General features: G+C 42.7%; 1 protein-coding gene across 1 annotated transcript; it reads right to left on the minus strand.

Moving 5' to 3' along the window:
• Positions 1-1,148: 1,148 nt before the first annotated feature.
• Positions 1,149-21,423, minus strand: lancl1 (LanC antibiotic synthetase component C-like 1 (bacterial)). Its single transcript, XM_088369885.1, has 13 exons — positions 21,318-21,423; positions 17,507-17,652; positions 10,818-10,907; positions 8,088-8,237; positions 3,483-3,578; positions 3,285-3,402; positions 2,783-2,993; positions 2,501-2,648; positions 2,279-2,425; positions 2,029-2,211; positions 1,706-1,882; positions 1,564-1,636; positions 1,149-1,458 (listed from the first exon to the last, which is right to left on the minus strand). The coding sequence occupies exons 4-13, from the start codon at positions 8,157-8,159 to the stop codon at positions 1,382-1,384; spliced, it is 1,302 nt and encodes a 433-aa protein (XP_088226011.1). The 5' UTR covers positions 8,160-8,237; positions 10,818-10,907; positions 17,507-17,652; positions 21,318-21,423; the 3' UTR covers positions 1,149-1,381.
• Between the last annotated feature and the right edge of the window lie 208 nt (positions 21,424-21,631).

Raw genomic sequence — 21,631 nt, forward strand, 5'->3', positions numbered from 1 at the left:
CATGCTAATGAGGCGCCTCGGATGACACGCTGGGACATCTTTAACTTTCTTAGGGCAAACAGAGAGGTGAGCGCCGCCGCCAGGCCGCCGTAGCAGAAGGGGGCGGGGCTATTTTTAGGCTCAAGACATTGAGCCTTAATATTGGAAAGCGCTTTGGAAACTACAAAAATCTTGACTTGCATTTATCTCCTTTCAAAGAGGCGAACGGGAGGGGGAAAATTTATGAAACCTGTGCAGCCGAGTGAGCCTCTTCACAAGGCCCGGCGAGATCTTTTACACCTTTTATTAACCTCCAGGAGATAAACGGCTCCTCTTCTTACAGTGAATTACAACCACACTGATGATTCCGGTTTAAGCTTACATTATTTCGTTGGAATGATACGACCAACGTGTTCAGCGGTAATAATTGAGTCGAGCGGCTGGCGGCGGTTTCGGTCGCCGCCGTCAGCGCTCTCCATGGTGCTGACAAGCAACCCATTCGCCGCTGTGGGTGATGTCGCCAATCTTTTTCCCCATTCTTTAAAATCTGATTAAAGGCGTGGTTGAGTGGGAAAACAAACAACACGTAGTCACCCTGTGATGCGTCGCCATGGGACGTGCAACATAAATGAGCGACCTAAAGATCAGCGTGTTTGTATGAAAGGGTGAACCCAGTTAGGCCACGCCCCTGCACAGATGAGCGCTATTTTTAACCCTTCCTGCCTGAGGTGTTTGGTTTCTTGGATGGAGGGGCAAACTCTCCTCTTGGAACTCTCGCCCACGAACCCCTCCAACCCCGTGTGTCACGGAGAAGGCCCAAGGATTAAAAAAAGAGCGGTGGCATTGTGTCGCGCTGTGGCGTTTGGGGTGTCTAAAGTGTGAGCCTTATTTGGAAAGGAGTGCTGTGGAGCCACACTGTATATGTTGCACTGGACAAGCCACATATAAGACTTGATCCAATCCCTGAGAAGTATCTTGGATGAAAGTGCTTTCACTCTCTGACCTAAGAGTTGACGCGGTCGTTATTATCTAAAATTTCACCATCCCATTTGTCAACTAAATTTAACTATCGAATTAGCATAACCTGAATAGTGCAAATGAGTTCTTGCAATGGGGACCGTTGCTGCCCCCTTGTGGTGGTTTGTGCCGCTGCACAAGAACAACAAAGGTTGCTGTGAGAAATCACTTATTTATTACTCAGACAATGCAAAGGATCCATTTATGACAGCATGAATACTAAATGGTTAGCCCACCCAAACTGTTAGCCCCCAAAATAACAATATTTCATTTTTGTTTGGACTATGATGAGGTGAATTTTTCAATGGAAGGAAAGTAAGCTGCAAAGACACATCCGGTCTTGTTGGAGATCTACCTGTTGGCTTGAGGTCGGGGGGCAAATCAATCAAACCTCGAAGGCTGGGAACCGTGCTTGCGTTGGCTGCAGGAGGTCGGCCAAAAAGTAGATGGTGCCTGCCATGCCTGCAGGAAGTGACACAAGCTGGTAAAGCGAAGGCAGCGACTCGAATTTATAGTCTTGCCTTGAGTTCAACTGGTTCTACGACCTTTTGTGGCGGAGTGAAATACCTTCAAAAAGCGAGAAGGGGGTATCTGGTGTCCTGCAGCCATGTGAGCCATAGTTCATACACCAATCTGCAAACTGAATAAGGAACATCTCAGTGTAGAATACCCAGCAGAGTACGCAGCTCCATCATTTTCGTGCACAAACCATGCAGGCTCGGTAAAGGTGCTTGGGGTCCTGCGTGTGACGGTACAGAGCCAGGAAGGTGTACGCGTTTCCTGCCGCGCCGTGACACAAGCCGTAGCCTTTCTTCAGCAATCCCCAGCGCCACACAACCTCGCCGCACTGCAGGGCATCCTCCAGGTACGGAGACTCACCAAACACCTGGAACGTTGACTCATTAAGCTAACGGCCACTAGATGGCGATAGAACACGGATGCTATTTTTCATATTTGCTGTTATATTGCTCTTTATACCAACTGTGTAATCGTTCACCTCATCTCAAACATCCAGAAAAATCTCCAACTCACCTTATGCGCCTGCAGGAGCATGTAGATGACGCCCGGGGATCCGTGACACCAGTGCACCAGCAGGTCACGATCATCTCCGATACAGGGAGGGTAGTTCCCAGAGGGGAACTTGAGATGGCGGACATAGTCCACGCTGGGTTTGACCATCCTGCCAACGTTCTCCTCAGCCGCAACAAACCCAGCCTGCCCCGGGTGAGAGAAGGTAAATGTCAAACGGGGGTCTCTCTGGCGATGTTGAGGCTTCTGTTACCTGCATGAGGAAGTAATAGATGCCGGCCAATCCGTGGGCGGCGCCGACATATTGTTCATTGTACCACTCGTACATCAGGGGGCTTTGATCCTGGACACGAATCTTCTTACTGAGGCGCTCGCCTGATGCCAGGATGGCCTCACTGATCTAACGGAGAACATGAAATTGCTAATCAGTGACGACTGGAAGAAAAAGAGCCAATCAATGATGATCATTTGTCACCTGCCGGATGTGCTGCAAGGGAATTCTGTCCGTACCGAGCTGCTGGTTGACAAAGACGAGAGAATAGAGGTAACCCACCCGACCGTAGAGAAGCTCGTCAGGCAACCCGTTGGAACCTTTGATAACTCTCTCGTGATACTGCAGCAGCCTGCGAGACACAAACATGATGCTTTGTGTTTCGATTCCAAAATCAATATCACACATAATTCAATCAGCATGATTGATTTTTCTGAATTTGTCACTACTATATGAGCTTTTCAGTTGGTTTTCAGCAAGGCTGACCTTCTGATGCATTCGTCGGCCTCTCCTGGCATTTGCAGCTGGTGGTAGACGACAGCCGCCACAGCTAGCGGCCCCGCGTCACCACAAAGGAAAGTGACATCATGGCGGCGAGTCAGGCACTTCAGACTGCGGCTGATGTGTTCCAGCGCCTTCTGGAGGAACGCTGGTTGCTTGAAGATACGGTGGATGTGCAGGTAGAGCAGTGCAATGCCTGAAGAAAGAAATAACCACCAAATAGACAACCAGCCTTAATGAATGTGCATTTTGATGTGAAGTACCCGCTTGGCTGCTGAGTCTTGCATCTTCTCCGTACAACTATTTAAGACATCTACTTATTGTTCTCAACCATTGGTTGGACTGGATTACTTTAGATTTTTGTGTTTAAAAAATGGGAGGGAGGCACAAATTAATTAGTAATATTATTTTATATATGGATATATGAGGACTATTATTGCAATCTGTTTAAGGCCTGATCAATTCCCACTTTGTGACGTCACTGTACCTGCCCATCCTGTGTAAGTGGTGCAATCTTTTGGGTCGGCAGCCTTGAGGCCGTTCTCCATGACAGCCAAAAGCTCGTCGATCTTGCTGCTTAAGCGCTTAGCAAACGCAGACGTCAACTACAAAATGCACGACACGTCTGAGTATCTTCATTAAAAACAAGACACAAATGGAAATATTTCCACAGTGAGTGGCTTACCTTGCCATGGGAGTCAAAAAGCGACTGCGTGTGCTCCGGGGTATAGTCAGGATAGGGATTCTTCAAGGCTCTCGTGTCCATTTCTCTTTTGATATGCTTTAAAAAATAAAGATATAATAGCGTATGATTCTGTAGAAACAAAAATTGGGACCGAGGCTAAATATAGCGATGGGAAAACACACCCACCTACACGCTAATGCTGCAAAAGCGCCACGCTAAGAAACGTAAAACATGCACAGTAACTTAGTTTTAAGAAGAAATTAAAGCGATTCAATATTTTAAACGTAATCGATATACTGTACTTGCACAGAAAAATTATTTGATACCACAGCGAATGTTTATGTTTATGTCCACTCTTACTCGTTGACGGGACCCAGAGTGGATTGGAGCACAATGAAACTCTGCTGCCCCTATGTGGTAGGGAAGGAGCACTACACGTGACGGTATCGACGAGAAGACGTCCACTCTAAGCAAAATGGGATTTTGTGGCCCCTTTTTTGACAGTGATATTGATTAATTGATGTGTCTATTATTTCCACCTTCAGGAATAAGAATGAAGATGATAAATGATTTGACTTTTTTCCCCATTTCATTAAAAAATACACTGCAGTTTAGCACTTAAATGTGATACTGAATACAGGTAAAAATAAACCAGCACACTTTGAATTGACTATAAAAGTGTTATCTAGTGTATTCGTTTTGTTTTGAAATAAACTACAACAGCAAGAACAATAACCAACAAAGAACAAATTAAATAACTTCAAAATGTATAAGGCACTACTTTAATGGTGGTCCGTTGAGCTTAGTATTTTTTGGGGGATGCTATTTAGTGTAAAAACTTTTAAATCAGTGGTTGAGTCGAAGGGTACACAAATTAATTTTGGAGCCGTGTGCATAAAATTCTCCTGATGACCATGCAACCTTGTATTTCAAAAATGCAAACAAAGCCAGCAGTTTGACCAGGACCAGATTTGCTCGAGTCATCATGGTCAGTCTTTTGCTTTTCTGTTTACCTCAGTTTTTTCCCATCCCACCTGTCATTTCCATATCAATCGAGTGGACGAAGGCGGTGGTCATGTGACGCTCCCTTCGTGTACCCTGGGACGGTTTTACCTTGCCTTGAGAGACAGGCCATGGAAATGAGGCCAAGACTGTGACAATATTCAGCAAAGGACCTTCAGGCTTGATTAAAGCTTTTCACTATGATGCTGAGAGACTTACTAGGCCAGTGGGAAAACTATCATCAGGTTAAAAAAAATCAATTGGCGGCGATATTGATCATCGGTTCTTACATGCGGACTCTCAGGCTACATCTTGCGGTGTTTCTATGACGACTAATGAAATGTTCAAGGCCACAAAATAACATCGTTCTCAATCTCGCTTGGATCCCACATCCTCGATATTAGCATGGGCGGCACACACTTTCAAAATACAAGACTGACCCAACTCAACTGTCAAGCTGTAGCCTCCAGCAGATTCACTGACTCCCTTTGCAATTAAAAAAAAAAAAAAAAAAAACACCTCAAAGCCGGAGTCTGACTCGCTGCATCCTTCATTTGCTCAATTGCAGGGGCATCCAAACTTATTTCTCAGAGGGCCACTGACAAAATAAAAAAAAAGGACGCGAGCACGTCGCTTTGAAATTCTTCAACTTTAGTTTTTGAAACTCACTACGACCAATATAGTGAAGAAATGATAGCCTATTGTCTCAGTTTGTGCCACACGCGTGACTTTATTTTTTTTTCTAATTGACGACTTGTCAATAGTGTCTGCATCCTCAACCCAATTTTTTATCATGAGTGATAGTCGTTCAGCGCGGTGGGGTGAGGGGGATCATCTGGACATCTAATCTTTTTTCATGCTGCCACCCGTCCATCTTAATAAAATAGCTTCGTGGGCCATGTCAGATGATATTTTTACGATGCTGCGAGCCATAAATTCCTTCTTGGCCATAGTTTGGACAACAATATTGTATAGTGTGGAAGTTAGGTCGTGAATCTAATAGTCCAGATGAACCTCATGACCAAAAAAACTGTCTTCCCGGGACACTGACAAATCGTTTTGCCCCTAATTTGACCTCCGCTTGCTACCATAGAGGAAGTGACTCAGCAGCTGTGGGTATTGTGTCTTCCTTGCCCCCCCCCCATCTGCATTGCCAAGTTATTGAGCTGTAGCAAAAGACAGAATTAAAAGCTCATCAACTCCCCCACCCCCCTTCCAAGTGGACCATATCCATCTTAGTCTCGGGGAAAAGGCCTGACAGCTGAGATAAAGAACATTCTGGACCTTGACAAGCTGCCATGGCCCCATCTGTGGCCGTGCTAAAAATACATACAGCCCCCATACTGCTCAATTTGGGGTTTGGGGCTACAGCACAGGGGCGAGATAATATTATGAATAATGCATACAATGATATTACTTTCCTTTTTAGTATGATTGTGTTTAACTGTCCCTTGTGGGCTTTGCATGTTTTTCCTGTGCGTTTTCAAAGGGTGGGGCAAATGGCCACCAGGGGAGGCATCCAAAGCACAGCCTCCCTCTGTGTGTATTTTCGGTCATGTGGATAAAAGAGGGTATAACACCCCACCCTCCTCCTAGCGGCCAATTTTTTTTTTTAGTGTTCCCACTCCGTACATCAATCCAGCCATCTTCCACCGCTTAAACTCCAGTAACAGGTAGTCTTTAGATAATCACAAAATTAGAAATCGGAATTATATGTGCCCTGTGATTGGCTGGCATCCATTCCTTCGATGCCAAAACATTCCGATCATCTTCCTTCCCTCCGTGTCACCCACCACCGGATCACTCGGCTGCGTTTACAAACTAAAACAACTCTGTCCGCTAGAGGGCGACATTAGCTTTATTTTTTTTCCTCGCCCGCAAATCTGAGCGGACATTAATTTGGATTCTACAGAATAAATTGCAGCCACTTTGGCACATTCCTCCTTTCCAAAAGCTTCTACTTTTCTGCACCGTGGCCAAATTCTCCCAATAGTTAGCGCAAGTCTTATTTTGTGAGCCACAGGGACTGTTTAGGTTGCCTAATTGGAGAGCAAATGCTAAGACGTTCACACAACATCCCTGAGTGGACTTTATACACAGGTACCTCATTAAAGGTAGGCAGAATTTTGATGAGACCTCACAGAATGCAGGAAGGTCTTCGAAAACACAGTAGGGGCAGTGTTTGTGTGTGTGTTGGGGGAAATTAGGATTCTGTTCTGGTCCACAAACACTTTCAAACAGTACACGCAAGATGGTGAGAAAAAGAGAGAATCCATCTTTTTTTTTTTTTTTTTTTTTTATATACGACGTCCTCATTAGTGTTGCGGGTGAGCTGGCGTCGATCCCAGCTCATGAGAGGCGGGGTACACCCTGGGCTAGTTGCCAACTTTTTGCAGGGCACATGCTGGAAAAACAAGCTTCATTTTCACACGTTCTGTCGATGATGACGTCACGCATCCGCTACATCACGTCAAGGGCGAACGACGCCATTTTGAAAAGATAGACAACGTTTAAGACATACGGTGATCCCTCGCTACTTCGCGTTTCGTTTATCGCGGCTTCACTACATCGCGGATTTTTTTTCCAAATTAAAAAAACATTTAAAAGTCAAAATAAAACTTCTAAATTGAGGAAACATGTCTCTAAACTTCAGGAAAATGTAATATTGCTCCAAATGTTCGTTTAAGTTCCTTTAGAAGTCGCATGTTAGCACGATCGCGAATTAGCATCTTTCAGCTAACTCGTTAGCCAGCCCAGTACTTCTTGTTGGTGACCTCACTTCGCGGATTTCACTTATCGCGGGTGGTTTTTGGGACCAATTATCCGCGATAAACGAGGGATTACTGTATTGTGAAATTGTGTTACATGGCCAAATATATTTTTGAGATGTTAAACAAAGCTGGAGTACTTGAGGAAAATACATAAAAGTGCAATAACCCAACAGAAATTCGAACATGGATCTCTGGATTATGCGAGAGCGGCTAACCGCTATTTTTTGCTGCATATCCGATTTTTTGTTGTTATTTGTTTCTTAACAGTCTTAAATTTACTCAACACGCACGTTGTAGTACCCAGAGAAAATTCATGCTCGCACACAATGAGCATGAAAACTCAATTTGTACTGCGAGGCAGACGTGCTGACCGTGTTAACCGAGAGAGAGAATAAACATGAAGAAAATATTTTTTCAATCTTTTACAGAAGGGAATAATAACGTTCACGTGACCACGCAGGGAGTCAAAACATCCCCCATTGCTCAAAAGCGGCTTGCACGCTCACTCAAACACGCTATTGGTACGCCGAGTCACACGCTAACAAACTTCCCATCTGGAGAGTCTGATGACATGATTGGAAGGCGGCGCACGATTCTAATTCAGGCCGCACCGCCTTGAGCCCTTCCCCCGCGGAGTCGGAGATGTAGCCTCACAACAGGGGCGCCCGTCCCCACAGTTAAGCCCGACATCACAGAAGAAGAACATCGCAGTAAAAGATAGGCAAAGAAGACACGGCTGGCAGAACTTTCACTTTTAGTAACAATGACGACAGCGAGCCGTGCGTGATTATTCATGAATCTGAATGTAAAGTTGTAAAATGTCACTTTTTACCTGGAATGGGAAGTCAGCCAACCAAATCATCCGAGTCGGCGGCGTTTTTGGCAAGTCGCTGAAGAAAATCATCTGAGTGCTCTCGGTTGGTTAGTTAGTTGGACTTGTGACACGGGATTCATTATGAAGATTCAAAATAGTGTATCATTTCTGCAGAAAAAAGAAAACTGACATATAAATATGCTGCATCTCAATTTCTTGTTCCCAAAGCATTTTCATCAGGGGAAATTTGGATTCACAAAGTCAAATAATATATATATATATGCACCAATTGCATCAAATCTGGCTTCAGTTCAAGTCTCGCAGATCTCCCCCTGACACATAAAGTAACATTCCAAAATTGAATGTGCATGAGTCATCATCAGTGAATTCCAAAGCGACGGGCGCTCTCTTTCGTCCCTGCCACCGGTCCGCCGAAACACATTAAACTCCCATCAGGGGACCCCTGGGATTGTATTTTCACCCCTGCCGCGTTCCACTAATGGGAGAAGCAGAATAGGAAAAATCCGTCATGGTTTAGCCGCACCAGTGATGGTCCGTGGGTTGGCCGAGCCAAAAGAAGGCCTCAGCTTTGCTCAAAGGCGCCTATTGATCTGCGAGAAGCCGCTGCGAATTACCCAAACGTGGAGGGAATCATAACGAGGGAAAGATGCAAGTTTAGTTTAGCACATTTCTCATGCCAATTGGTGAACGCACACACACACATGCACCGAGAGAGAAATACTCACACATTTGGCATTCAAGTTACCCGAGCCACGCCGAAGAAAATCATCTTGTGAGGAATCCAATTATTTCCCTTCAGCGATGAGACAATCTTGACAATGAATGCAAAATTAATTTGAAGTTGCCTCAAGGTTGGAAGCGCCCCTCTTTGTTCCCACTAAAGATGTCATTGTATTGCCGACCGGCTGGCTGTATTTATTAATTCTTTAGCGCATATTTTATTTATTTTTTTAAAGATCTGCGCTATCATTAGAAATCGCACGTCGCGACATACGCTAACAAAAGCAGATTCTCACTTCCGCAGCTGCACATCTTTTTTTTTTTCTTTCTCGCCGCTGGACCGCTCTCCTCCTGATTGCGCTCGGCGCTTCTGCCGAGTGGGAGGTTGGGCGCCCGCAGCGGGTCGGTGATTATCCGACCCCACGCTGGGCCCCGCTGATGGCAAGAATCGCCTTCCCGACCTTGCTCGTCGATCGCCCAATGCTACCCGGGCTCCGCTCCGCGCTGATCATCCCAACACCGAGTCGCAGTCGGCGTCAGGATGCTGCCGGGAATCTCTTAAGGTGTTTTTTTTTTTTCTTGCGCTTCCCACTAAATATTGAGTGTGGCTTCTGCAACACAGTTCCTGATTTAAGGGCGAGAAAGATTTGACCTGCTGTGTGAACGGTGACTTTACACATCAGTCGGCATTAAAGCTTCCAACTTGTCGCAGACTTAACATTTATATGCAGCTCTTAATAACGTCATCTTTTTTTTTTTCTTCTCCCGTCCCATCCAAACTTCTGTGTGTAATTGCTGGAGAATTATTTTTGGCAGGCGGTATTACAAGAGCTATAAAAGCTAATGGATCATAGATGGAACTGACGAGAGACTGACCTTTCCTTGTACAGTAAGCGGACGTTATTTGAAATACTGCACTTGAATTTTGGCAACTTGGCCGTGGAGTTGGGTGGGTGACGGATGATTGGCGGGATTTAATTTGATGAAACGACGGGGTGGAATGTCAGCCAACAAGAAAGTTGTCTCCAGCAGTGAAGTTTACTTCTTTACTGTAGCCAGGAAAAGTGCTTTCAATTTTTTGAAAATGTTTACTCTCTTTTTAAAAAAGAACATCAGTGTGTTTTCTCAAAAGTCTGCAGTTTGCAGGAAATGCCGAAACTCTTGACAAGGACGAGAAAGTTGGATGAAATTATATCCCAATAGTAGCCAGACGATACTCTCGATGCCATTTCAAGGTTTTCCTACTTACTAATATATATATAAATAAGCTTGACTTGACTTATAAAATATTAACACATGAAAAGTGGATTTTTGGAAAGTAGTTTATGGCTCGAGCTAATAATTGCCACAATCATCTGTGTCCAATTTTGTGATATAATATATCGACTTTGAAGACACAAGTTGTGGAAAAAGGTGGATGAGATATTTAGCATAAAAATTCTGATTAAAACCCCCCAAAAAGTATTGAGAATGTCATTAACCTTTTCTATATTTGATTAAACTTAAATTAAATGCCCCAATTACATCTTGGGAAGGCAAAAATCTCATCTCAATTTTTGCTAACAGCAGCAACAAAAAAGGCGGAATAAGCGTTTTTCAATATAAGGCCAAAAATATTCAAAATATAAACTGTATTAATTATTAAAGCAATGAAGAAACATGAAAATAAAACCTCAATTTTCTACCCAGAAAAGAGCTGCAACAATTGAATGCTTTATATGAAAACATTCAAATAATACAAAACACAGCTGAGGTTAGCATGTTGCCGTAGCGCTCGACAATTATTTTCCAGTTTCCCGTGTGGCCTTTTTGGAAAATTAATTATCCTCTCATTTTTCCCGCCGCCATATTTAAAGACGTAAAATCATCCGTCGCCATTCGTTTCAAGTTTGATGGATGGCAGGGCGCTGTGGGAAAACGCCTTCGCTACTTGCTGATTGGTTGCTCGCCTCGTGCTGTGTTACACACACACACACAAACACACACACAAGTCACACTAATACTTACTTATGCAGCTCCATTGAGGCCCGCAGGTACACGCCGACTTCAAAACCTGCGGAAGCGTCACTTTCTCGACTCAAGGGTCCAAAGGGCCTTCTGGAAGTACAGAAGCCATGTATATAAATGAGACGTGCTTTTTTTAATTAGCTTGTCGCGCAGTCACTTCCTAGCTCAGGGCCAGTCGTTTCCTTGCTGAGGTTGCACTTCTCATAATTCCAGAACATCGACACGCTTTCTGACAGCCAACTGGTTTATCTTAAATCATTCCAAATGCATACATTACAATTTATGGCGATTATTAAATATCTGAAGAGGTCAGGTAAAGGCTGCATAGCAACAACTGCCTCATACTTGATGTTCTTTGTTAGCCTCAAGGTCTTCTATCCCCTTCTTGTCCTCGGGGAGCTAAGGAGGCATTCGGCAAAACAGAGAAGGCGGAAGCCGCGGGGGGTGCTTCTTAATCCGTTGTAATCCATTACAGAAACGCTGCCGGTTATTTTGGAAATGAGCACTTACTCTAAATCCACACCTCCTCCTTGATTTACGCAGGAGTCACCAAACAGATTTAAGAAGTTAAAAAAAAGAATAGAAAATAAAAGGTACATTTAAAAGAATCCAAATGAGATGATTCTTTTATGTGTCCAGAATCAATTCAATGGAAAAAAAAATCTATTGATGCTCATTCATCCATTTTCCCATACTGCTCATTGGCTTTGATATCGTGAGGAGCCTGTGCCAAGATTCCATCTTGGACTGCCCACTAGTCCAACACAAGGCACATACTGTGTGCAGAAAAACATTCACTGAGTGGGAACTAAATCCACGCTGCTTGCTTCTGACAAGTTCCTCTTTGGCACCTTTGAATTTAAGAATGAATGAACGTACAAAGATGTCACATGTCTGTGAAGAAGCCAGATCTTGCTCGATTTTTTTCTTCTTCCTCTTTCACACGGCAGAGGCATCGTCTCCTCATTACGACCCTCTGATATGCTGTCAAGCTGACAAACTCGAAAGCTTCAGGTACATCCAGAACAAATTTCCCATGTTCTGATGACTTCCTCGAACACCCACCATGTCTGAGACCAATTGGAAAGATTACAAAAGCTCCCGTTCCCGCATTCACCGGCCAACGTGATCGTGCCTGAAGATGACGACTGTGTAAAATTGTACACGATGATGAGAAGAAACAAGCGCAAGTGATCCTCAACGTATGCCTGATGAAAAAACACAAGCTGTTCATTTTAAGTTTGTTCCGCTGCCAGATAATTAACTGTCACAACAAGGTGGCAACAATGAGATTAAATTAAGAGTACAGTGATCCCTTGCTACTTCGCGTTTCGTTTATCGCGGCTTCCCTACATCGCGGATTTTTTTTCCAAATTAAAAAATACATTTAAAAGTCAAAATAAAACTTATAAATTGAGGAAACGTGTCTAACCTTTAGGACAATGTAGTATTCCTCCAAATGTTCATTTACATTCCTTTAGAAGTCGCGTGTTAGCACGATCGCAAATTAGCATCTTTCCGCTAACTCGTTAGCCTGCCCAGTACTTCTTGTTGGTGACCGCGGATTTCACTTATCGCGGGTGGTTTTTGGAACCAATTATCCGCGATAAACGAGGGATTACTGTACTGTATTTAGACTTCCGTGTTCTGATTTAAACATGGATGAATTTTACACGGCATCACCTATCGAACACTTCACGAAAATTTCTACGACATAAAGTACAGTCGTCTGAAAGCATTCGCTGTCTAATAACACTATTATCTCGACCATCATCCCATTCCCATGTTACTTGAGCTGACATTTCCACCTCCAGAATGGATCGTTTATTTGGATCTCTCTGATGGCAGCGACCCTTTAAAAGAAAATTTAAAGACAGGAAGTTATTGTGACAGCCAGCCGCCTAATTGCTCATTTGAGGTAATCACCCGACAAGTCAGAGCAATTTCCAACACAATGCTGGAGATTAATAGAGATGGACGTGCTCGCTTGATGAGATCAGGATCACAGGGCTGCCTGTCTGCTAAGTACCAGGGACCCCCCCCAAGAGGCCACCTTCCTTGATACTCGGTAAATTATCGGCACCTTTATGTTAATATTACGAACATCTCCAGCTCGTCATCTTTTCTTAATCAGGCAAGGTGGGGGTGAAAAAATAAATAAATCAAGTGACAGCGAGAATGCTAATACACTTCTATCCCGATGGAAGGAGACAGAAGATGAGCAACCTGCTGGCCTCGCAACGCTGAAAATATGCTGTGGAGCTCTGGCAGCATCTTTGCAAGCCATCTTCTGTGTTTATTATTTTTTGCAACATGTGATGGATGACCGTGCAGCGCCAGGGCGTATTCGCTCTAATTGTAACGTCAGCGCATGTCTGCGGCGGCAACTTCCAATGAGCGGAGACAGACAGCGAAATTGTGTGCGCGCGTACGCGTGCATGTGCAAGCCGTTGACACGACGACACATGGGGGTTTTCAAGCAAGTGCCTGGACCCCCGCGGATTCTCCAGGGACGAGTTTGAAGAGTTTGTTGGAGCTGTCAGAGAGTGACAAGTGTCAGATTTCTTTAGCAACTTGGAGGGAGGGAAACGAAGCCAAGACGCATTTGCAGTTTTCCAACCCAGACAACCGAAAATATTTGCAAAGTGAATCTTGACGTTTGGTCCTACAAGATTCAAGATTCAAGATTCAAACACACAAATAGATGTCGACTTAAACAATCTCACATCACCAACCCCCCCAAAACATCTCATTTGACGCATGATATGTGTCTTGAGTGATGGAGGGACGTGCAGTGACTTGCAAATATCTGCGGGAGGCGCTGTTGCACCTGAGCTTATGAATCACTGCAACGCTCAGATTTCAATTGACGATGCATTTTCAAGCAGGAGCGGGGAAATCATTATTCACTCTCAAGCCTTACAAGGAATTAAATCATTTAAGAAAATATTGTAAAACAACACATATGACTCATTTCATTTAAGGCAATTACGTCGCTTCGGTTTCATTTGTTCGAGCTGCTGTGCAAACACTGCGTTTGTTCAGTGAGTCGGAAATTTCGTAAGGTGTGCAATAAATTCTGGAGGTGTTACTTACGCACATTAATAGAGGAAAGGGGGAAAAAAATCACTCAAAAGGTAAATGTGTTCAAATAATGCCCTGGATATTATCAACTAGCTTAGCATTCCGCTCAGGTTTTGCAAATCCAGGAGTCACGCTGTTTGTGAGAGAGCGAGCGCCAGTTGCGTCTCGAGAGACAGAGTTTGAGTGAACGCAGCGAGGAGTTCTTCAGGGGGAATATGAAATCAGGATCAGACATACTGCTGCTGCAGATTCTTCTGCTTTATTTGGACTACAACGGGCGACAAGGAAGGTAGAGAACTGACCAGAAGCTAGTCGCTCTCTCAAACAATCCAGCTTCAGAGTCAAAGTTCTGTCAAAATCCGTTGCAAAAATCCTCAGGGGCGATCGGCACGCTGATTTATACAGTGCACAGAGCAAGATCACGTGGAAACGATTCATGATTGGTGCAGAATCGGATCACAAGAAGGTGTCAAAGTCAAGGCCCGGGGGCCAGATACGGCCCGCCACATCATTTTATGTGGCCCGCGAAGACAAATTGGGTGTCATTACTAGAATTGCAAATGGTCTTCACTTTTAATATCTTTTTTTTAAAAATATTTGACCAGTTTTTACTCGTCTGATCAGAAAACGAGTTATTTGTCCGTTTGTTTTGTAGCTTTTACTGTATATAATATATTATTTATATATTTATTTAGGTTGACAGTCATAATGGCGCTCCGAAAGAAGCTATGACTACAATGCGGCCCGCCAAAAAAATGACTTTGACACCCCTAAAATTTATGTTTACCCCAAATATTGAGTGACATTGATTCATGTCGCTCTTAACCACAGAAAAGTAGAATGAGCTGCCAAATTACGGACAATTATTAGCGTATGTCGTAGTTAGAATATTAGCATTTTAGCAGATTTATTTGAAAGACCTCCCGAAACTCAGACTGGACTTTAAAAGCTATTTGTCAAGGACATTCCGGAATAAAGTGCCAGACAGGCAGCAAAGCTCATTTGCGCTGTGTAATGGGTACAAAATGGTGTTTGGAAACCCTCGCAGCAAGGACCATGTCATGTATCCTTTTAGTGGATTTGTTTCGCCGCCACAAATCCAGGTTCAATTTCTCGAGCCAGTGACTTGTTTTTGGAGATTTTCATCACCGGGGGATGCGACTCTTGGCAGGTTACGGCTTGAACCCAACTTAGTGGGAAGAGAAATGGTGCAGCAAGTCTTTGTGGTTTGGAGATCCTTGCTGGCAACAAGATCCCCGCTCATCAGTTCTGCCTCACATTTTGTGGGCCGGGAGAAGCCGCCCGCCCGCCCGCCTGCATGACACCGGTCACCGAGTGGGCACGGGGGAGGTCGATGTGACACGCCATCTGTTGCACTCCTCGTTGTAAACAGGCAGCGTAGCTTTGCAAATGCATTTAATGAGCTGCTTTGACAAAAGTCCAATTTCGTGCTACACTGGTTAATTGTAATGTGAACCTTTAGATGTACGATTGTTGATGCACGGTTGGGAAACAAACAAAAGGAGATCCTTTGCTTTCCCTTTATCGTCATTTTTTTTTTTGGGGAACTTTTGAAGCATCCTTTTTGTATTCAGAACTTGCACTAGACTACTTAAAAGCATTCCGAGTGTCTGGGAGAAGAGAACAACTTGACTTTTCAAGCCTTTTTATATACTATACGCTTTTTTTTTTTTTATCGTTCAAATTTGCCCGAGTGGTTAACAACACTTTTTTGCAGTGTGTCAAAGTTAGAAAACATGTTCATCCTACCTGTCCAATAATACGCACACATTTTAGATGTAGATAGAAACTGCAGGATTTTTTTTTTTCTTCCAAATCCCGACTGATGGGGGATTTCTGTATTGTGCGGCTGTCTTTCAATTTTTTATTATTTCAAACCACACACCCAGACTTAAGATTTTTTTTTCAAATTTCTACACTATTTGAGAAATTCATTCTAGGATAATATTCTTTCTCATTCCAAAAATTCCCTTTTTCCATATTGCTTTTGTTTACACCATTTCAAACTTCAGAAAAATCTTCAGAAAGCCAAATAAAGTTAGCGATTAGCAACATGCTAGGCTATGCCTCTGTGCAATCCAGCAACAAAAACTGAGCAAACAAATACCTTTTATCGCACTTCTAAATTCACATCCTATTTCCAATTTTGCAGCCACTTCTCCACAAATCAACTGAACTAAACAATCAAATTTGAGTTAGCGTAGCATGAACCAGTCTTTGAACTGATGTTCAAACGCCTTCCTGAACTTGGCTGAGTTTCAGCTAAGCGCAGAGGAGGATGAAGGCTCGCACCCTGACCTTTCTCAGAAGGGGTCGAGTGAAGGACCTGCGAGGCGCTCGCTCGGCGCACATCCGGAGGGAGGAAGCCGGCCGCCCACATGGCTATCAAAGATGGAGGGCGAAGCACGTGCAGACATCTTGATTGTTTACGAGGGAATAAGGCTTCCATTTATAAATAATCATTTGAGAAAGTCCCAATTGAGTAATACTACTAAGGAGTTTATTTTTTTTCCATTTTTTTTTGTGTGCTTGAGAAAAACACTGCCTAAAGGCATTTACATGGTGTTCTTCATAGTGGTGTTTCTGCCAGACACTTCTACTCGCACTGAAAGCTAGCCAAAGCCCAAATCAATGCCAAACGACTCATAATTGATACAAAATCAACAACTGTGTCCAAGACTTCACAATATGATGCTCCATCTGCTTCAAAAGCAGATGGGCAGAATTAGCAAGCGCTATAAGATGAAAACATCTCGCTGGATGTCATATCAAATGGGACACTTTAGAATAGTGCTTCTCAACCTTGGTCAGTTGCTGAGATATTATCAGGCGAGTCACTTAATCTGTCCAAAAATTAATTCAAATTCATGACAATGTATCTTTTTTTTTTTTTTCCCCATCTTTAGTCTGTATGGGTAGTTCTCCAAAAGTATGGTATCATTGCACGGTCAAATACTGACACACTTATTTTTTTCCGTTTAATATTAATTTCACTGTTTACCCTAACGTAAATTACCGTGTTTTCCGGACTATAAGGCGCACCTTCAATGAATGGCCCATTTTAAAACTTTGTCCTTATATAAGGCGCACCGGACTATAAGGCGCACCATTAATGCATCATGTCAGATTTTTAATCCAAATCAAATCATTCTCCATTTTATCTTTTTTATTTCAACTTCAGACGCAAAAAAATTACTTTATAATCACAAAATAATGATCCATAGTCTTTTTGATTCATGATTCATAGTGTTCAGTGGACCACTTATGATTGATTTCATGACACAATGCTTCGGGGCAGTTTAAATTTAGGAATTTGCTCCACATATAAGGCGCACCGGACTATAAGGCGCACTGTCGGCTTTTGAGAAAATTTTAGGTTTTTAGGTGCGCCTTATAGTCCGGAAAATACGGTAACTCTTAACTTTGGCTCCTGAGTGAATTTTACTCCATCACGATCCAAAATCATATAGTTGTGTTGGTAGCTATCAATTCTCAAATATTTCCACTTCTGCCTTGAAGAAGTGAAAGGCGAGCATAAAGCTCCTTGAACACAATCGCGAAAGTGAAGTCTGCAGTTGTCTCACCAGTTGGTCGTCCCTTTGGCCCGTTTACCCTCTGGAGTCTTTCAATCTTCCATCCCGAGTCCGTCCGTCCCTCCCTTCGACCCGCTGCCGTGTAATTGCTTGTCAGAGCTGTCGGTGTGCCTGCTCCTCTTCTTGCCGTCACACACCTGACAAGAAACACATATTTATGCACAAAAATGAAATTATAGGCATTGTGAGTGCAAGAGGTCCGGGGCGCCGCCACTGCAATCGAGCTGTCCGATTCGATGAAGCTTGCTCGACTTGGGCTCTTTATCGAGTCGGGGAAAAAAAAGGAGAGGGAGATGCGACACAAAAAAATCTTTAATAAATAAATAAATACATAAATAAATAAATAAATAAATAAATAAATTCTATAAAGCTGTTCATTGATTGGGCAGAATTTTTTATTTGCAGATTCCAATCCAGTAGTCCATATGATCTTCTATTTTCAAACCATTTCTATGATGATATTGTTTTAAGAGATGTGATGCAACAAATTGTGAAACACTTTATATTCAGAATATGTTACAATTTAGCAATCAGTTTGTTAGCCACAAACATTTTAGGAGGGGCCTGTGGAAAGGGAAGCCTATGATTGATATTTCCATTAGCGTTTCGACGAGGAAACGACAAGCGTATGATAATAAAATGTGACACATTAATGAGATCGTCCGGCGATCAAAATACTGCAGCGGCTGGCTTGCTACTTCACCTTTGGTCGCAATGACGGAAATTGTAATGTCAACAAAGGTGTCACTTGCAAACATAAATAGTTGCATGAAAGTTTGAGGATATAAGGCACAGAGTTTTCAAAATTCTGCTACTCGTCTATCAATCAATCCTAGGGTGGAATTCTAATATTAACCCAGTCGGGCTCTGAGGTTTGTAGCCTCGGGTTAATTGATGGAGCCAAGGTCTGGAAGTAAACATGGTGAAGCGGCATTTAACTGTTATGCTGCAACAGAACTGTGCATCAAGTGTAAATGCTTTTAAAACAGGTTCAAATCTATCTCTATATCGTAACCTTTTAAAATGTGCAGGACACTGGGCTGAATAAAAACAAATATATTATACATTTTACTTCCTGAGGAGACAAATGACAGCGATTACGTAAAACAGCAAAAAAAAAAATCTGCATTTGTTGGCCAAGACTTTTTTTAAAAGCGGAACATTTTGTCCATATTATGCATGTCAAGTTTTTCAAACTAATATACGTCTATCAAACTCACTTTGCGAACACACTCTTTTTGTTTTGCTGTCATCTCCAAGGACGCCGTGTGCTGTCGGCTTTGTGTCATTCCTATCTGCTTATTAGACTACATTTGCAGTACTAAATTGATTTACTTGCATCGACTCCATCGGGCTAATGACATGTTTTCTCCCTGCACATATTTTCTGGTATTACCATTATTTTCCGACACCTTATGCAAATGGTCGTGGGTGTATATTGATTTAAAACTCTTCCCTCGCCCGCCCCCTCCTGGTTCTTTGGGACGCCAAGCGTGCTCCCGGGGGAGCTCATTAGAATCAACCGGGAGGAGAGACCCCCAGACAGGGTCAGGACAAACTGCGCCACACGCGTTGCATAGTGATGCTTTCCGCTCTGTCTCCATGTCTCTTTGCTTTTGGCTACATGTCAGTTCACGCGGGCCGACGGCACATGAGCGATTGGACTGCGCCGGCACTTGACAACCGGCGTGCACAAAGAGCTAAACGTCCATCCAAAGGAACTCACACATGGTTCTCCGATTGTGATGCGTGATGAGAGACTTGCCACCTCCCTTGTCAGATGTTTCTCGTGTGATGTGCGGTAATAAGGAGCGGGTCACACGAGCCTCTCATTAAAAGCCCGTTAATCTTTTTTATGTTCTTGTAGGTGGAACACTCTTTGGATTGGATTTGCAGGGAGGTGCAACAGGTGAACTGAGCTTGGTGAACTCCATGACGCCACAAATATTTGGAAATTGGATGAGACACTTTGGTGTCATGTTCATTTTCTTAAGGTGGAAAAAGTCAAAAGTCTTGATTTTCCCTCAGAAATGAGTTTTATCGTTTGGCCTGGCTCAGCATTAGTTGCCTGACCGAGTCAATAAATCGTTGTCTTTTTTTTTCTGTTAAAGGTGAAAAATTACTTGGATGTTGCTATGAAATTTTTTTTTTACACCACACTGTGACCAAAAATGATCACAATTATCAGCATTGTCACAATATTTATAAAATAAATGTAAAAATATAGCACAATAGAAAAATAATAGTTGGCATCAGTTTTGGAACTCATATGGGAACTGTTGGTATACAAATAAAAATTGAAAATATACACGAAAATATACCAAGAGAAACAACTTTACTGACCTGACTGAGTCAATAAATCACTGAATCTGTTAAAGGTGAAAAATTAATTGGATGTTTCTATGAAATTTTTTTTCACACCACAATCACTGTGACCAAAAATGATCACAATTATCAATATTAATAAAATAAATGTAAAAATATAGCACAGCAGAAAAATACATCTGTTTTGGAACTCAAATGGGAACTGTTGGTATAGAAATAAAAATCGAAAATAGACACGTGAATACACCAAAAGAACCAACTCTTAAATAAAAAAAAAAAGACAAATAATTTCAAGGCTCGTTCTCTTTTTGTTTGCCGAGAGAAGCTTTGGTAGAAGCCCAAAGACATGTCTACCCTTAAAAAACAATAACCAAAAGACAGTTGGATGAATTTACCAAACAGCGTGATTTGACGCCTGATTAGAAGCAACCGGAACAATTGAATCACTCCATCGCCGTGTAATTAGGTGGCTGAAAATGTGATTGGTTGTCACCACCACTGGCGCCACTCCACTGCTTGAATGTCAACATTGACTGAATGAAAAGCGTCCTCCAACATCGTGGGAGCCGCTGTGACAAACGCTGACACGTTATCAAAGACACGAAAGGGAAAAGAGACACGCTTGGGTAAAAGACGATCCATGCGTTCATCTTGATTCATCTCAGTGGTAACCTCAGCGTTGCCCTGGGTGCTTGTGATAATTAAAAGCCAGGAGAGAAAAGGAACTATTGCTTACTGAGCCTTTTCCGGCACTTTCTCTACAGGCAAAAACGTCACGAATCATAAAAGTGGTTGCTCCAGTCAGACGAATCAAATTGCGATCTTTTTCCTTTTTGTTACCCTGCTGGCAACATCAAAAGCAGATTTTTTTGCTCTTTATAAAAGCGATTTTGTCATTTATTTCTTATTGTACGGAACACACGGCCACGTCATTGTTAGCCCAAAAAGAGGATGAAATGTTTACACGAACTTGAACAATCCGAGATTTGGTACACGAATAAAAAGTTTATTTGCTAAGGGAGTATTGATGAGTTTGGAGGCCAAGATTTAATTAAAAGATAAATGCATTTATTCTCTACTGCTGTTATAATGCACATGTTTTAATTCGTTTTCTTTGCCAGGTTGTTTCGAGTCATATATCATCACTACATTGAAACTTTCTGTAAAATATCTCATTAAATACGGTTTTAGAAATCTTTGGAGAACGCTATAAATGTTTGACCCAATCTATTCATTTGACCTAGATTTTGGGATGAATTAAAAAAACCTAAAAAGTTGGATTGGTCCTTTTTTGACCCAACTGTTTTTCAGATATATCATTTTCGTCAATTTATGAAGATACTGTAGCAGTTTGGGTGTCTGAACTTTAATGGAATATTGCAAAAATGACATTTTGGTCATGAATTAGAAATCATTGCAACTTCTCCAATCCTGTCTGTCAGCCTGACCAACATCATCAACATCGTTGGCAAATTACCTAATTTCTTCAAACCATCTGCTTATCTTCGGGCATCGTTAAGGATTTAGTGGGTGCTGTTCCTTATCACGTCAATATGAAGCAAGTGATTCTGAGCAGCAGGGCCGAAAGCGCTTGATGAACTTTCTGAAAGGTAAAGATTTCCCCTTAAATTTCACAAATACAAAGGTCATAGCACACATCATTTCTCCTCTGCCAAAAACTGAATCCATTTTCACACTGCACTTAGTTTTCATAATACAGGTCAAGGTAAGGATGATGGCGGGCTAGCGCGAGCTAGCTTAGCCATATTTGGCACTGGTGCGGTGGTGCTT

Source organism: Syngnathus floridae, chromosome 2 (assembly GCF_059516105.1).
Source record: "Syngnathus floridae isolate MCC-2025c chromosome 2, RoL_Sflo_1.0, whole genome shotgun sequence".
NCBI lineage: Eukaryota > Metazoa > Chordata > Actinopteri > Syngnathiformes > Syngnathidae > Syngnathus > Syngnathus floridae.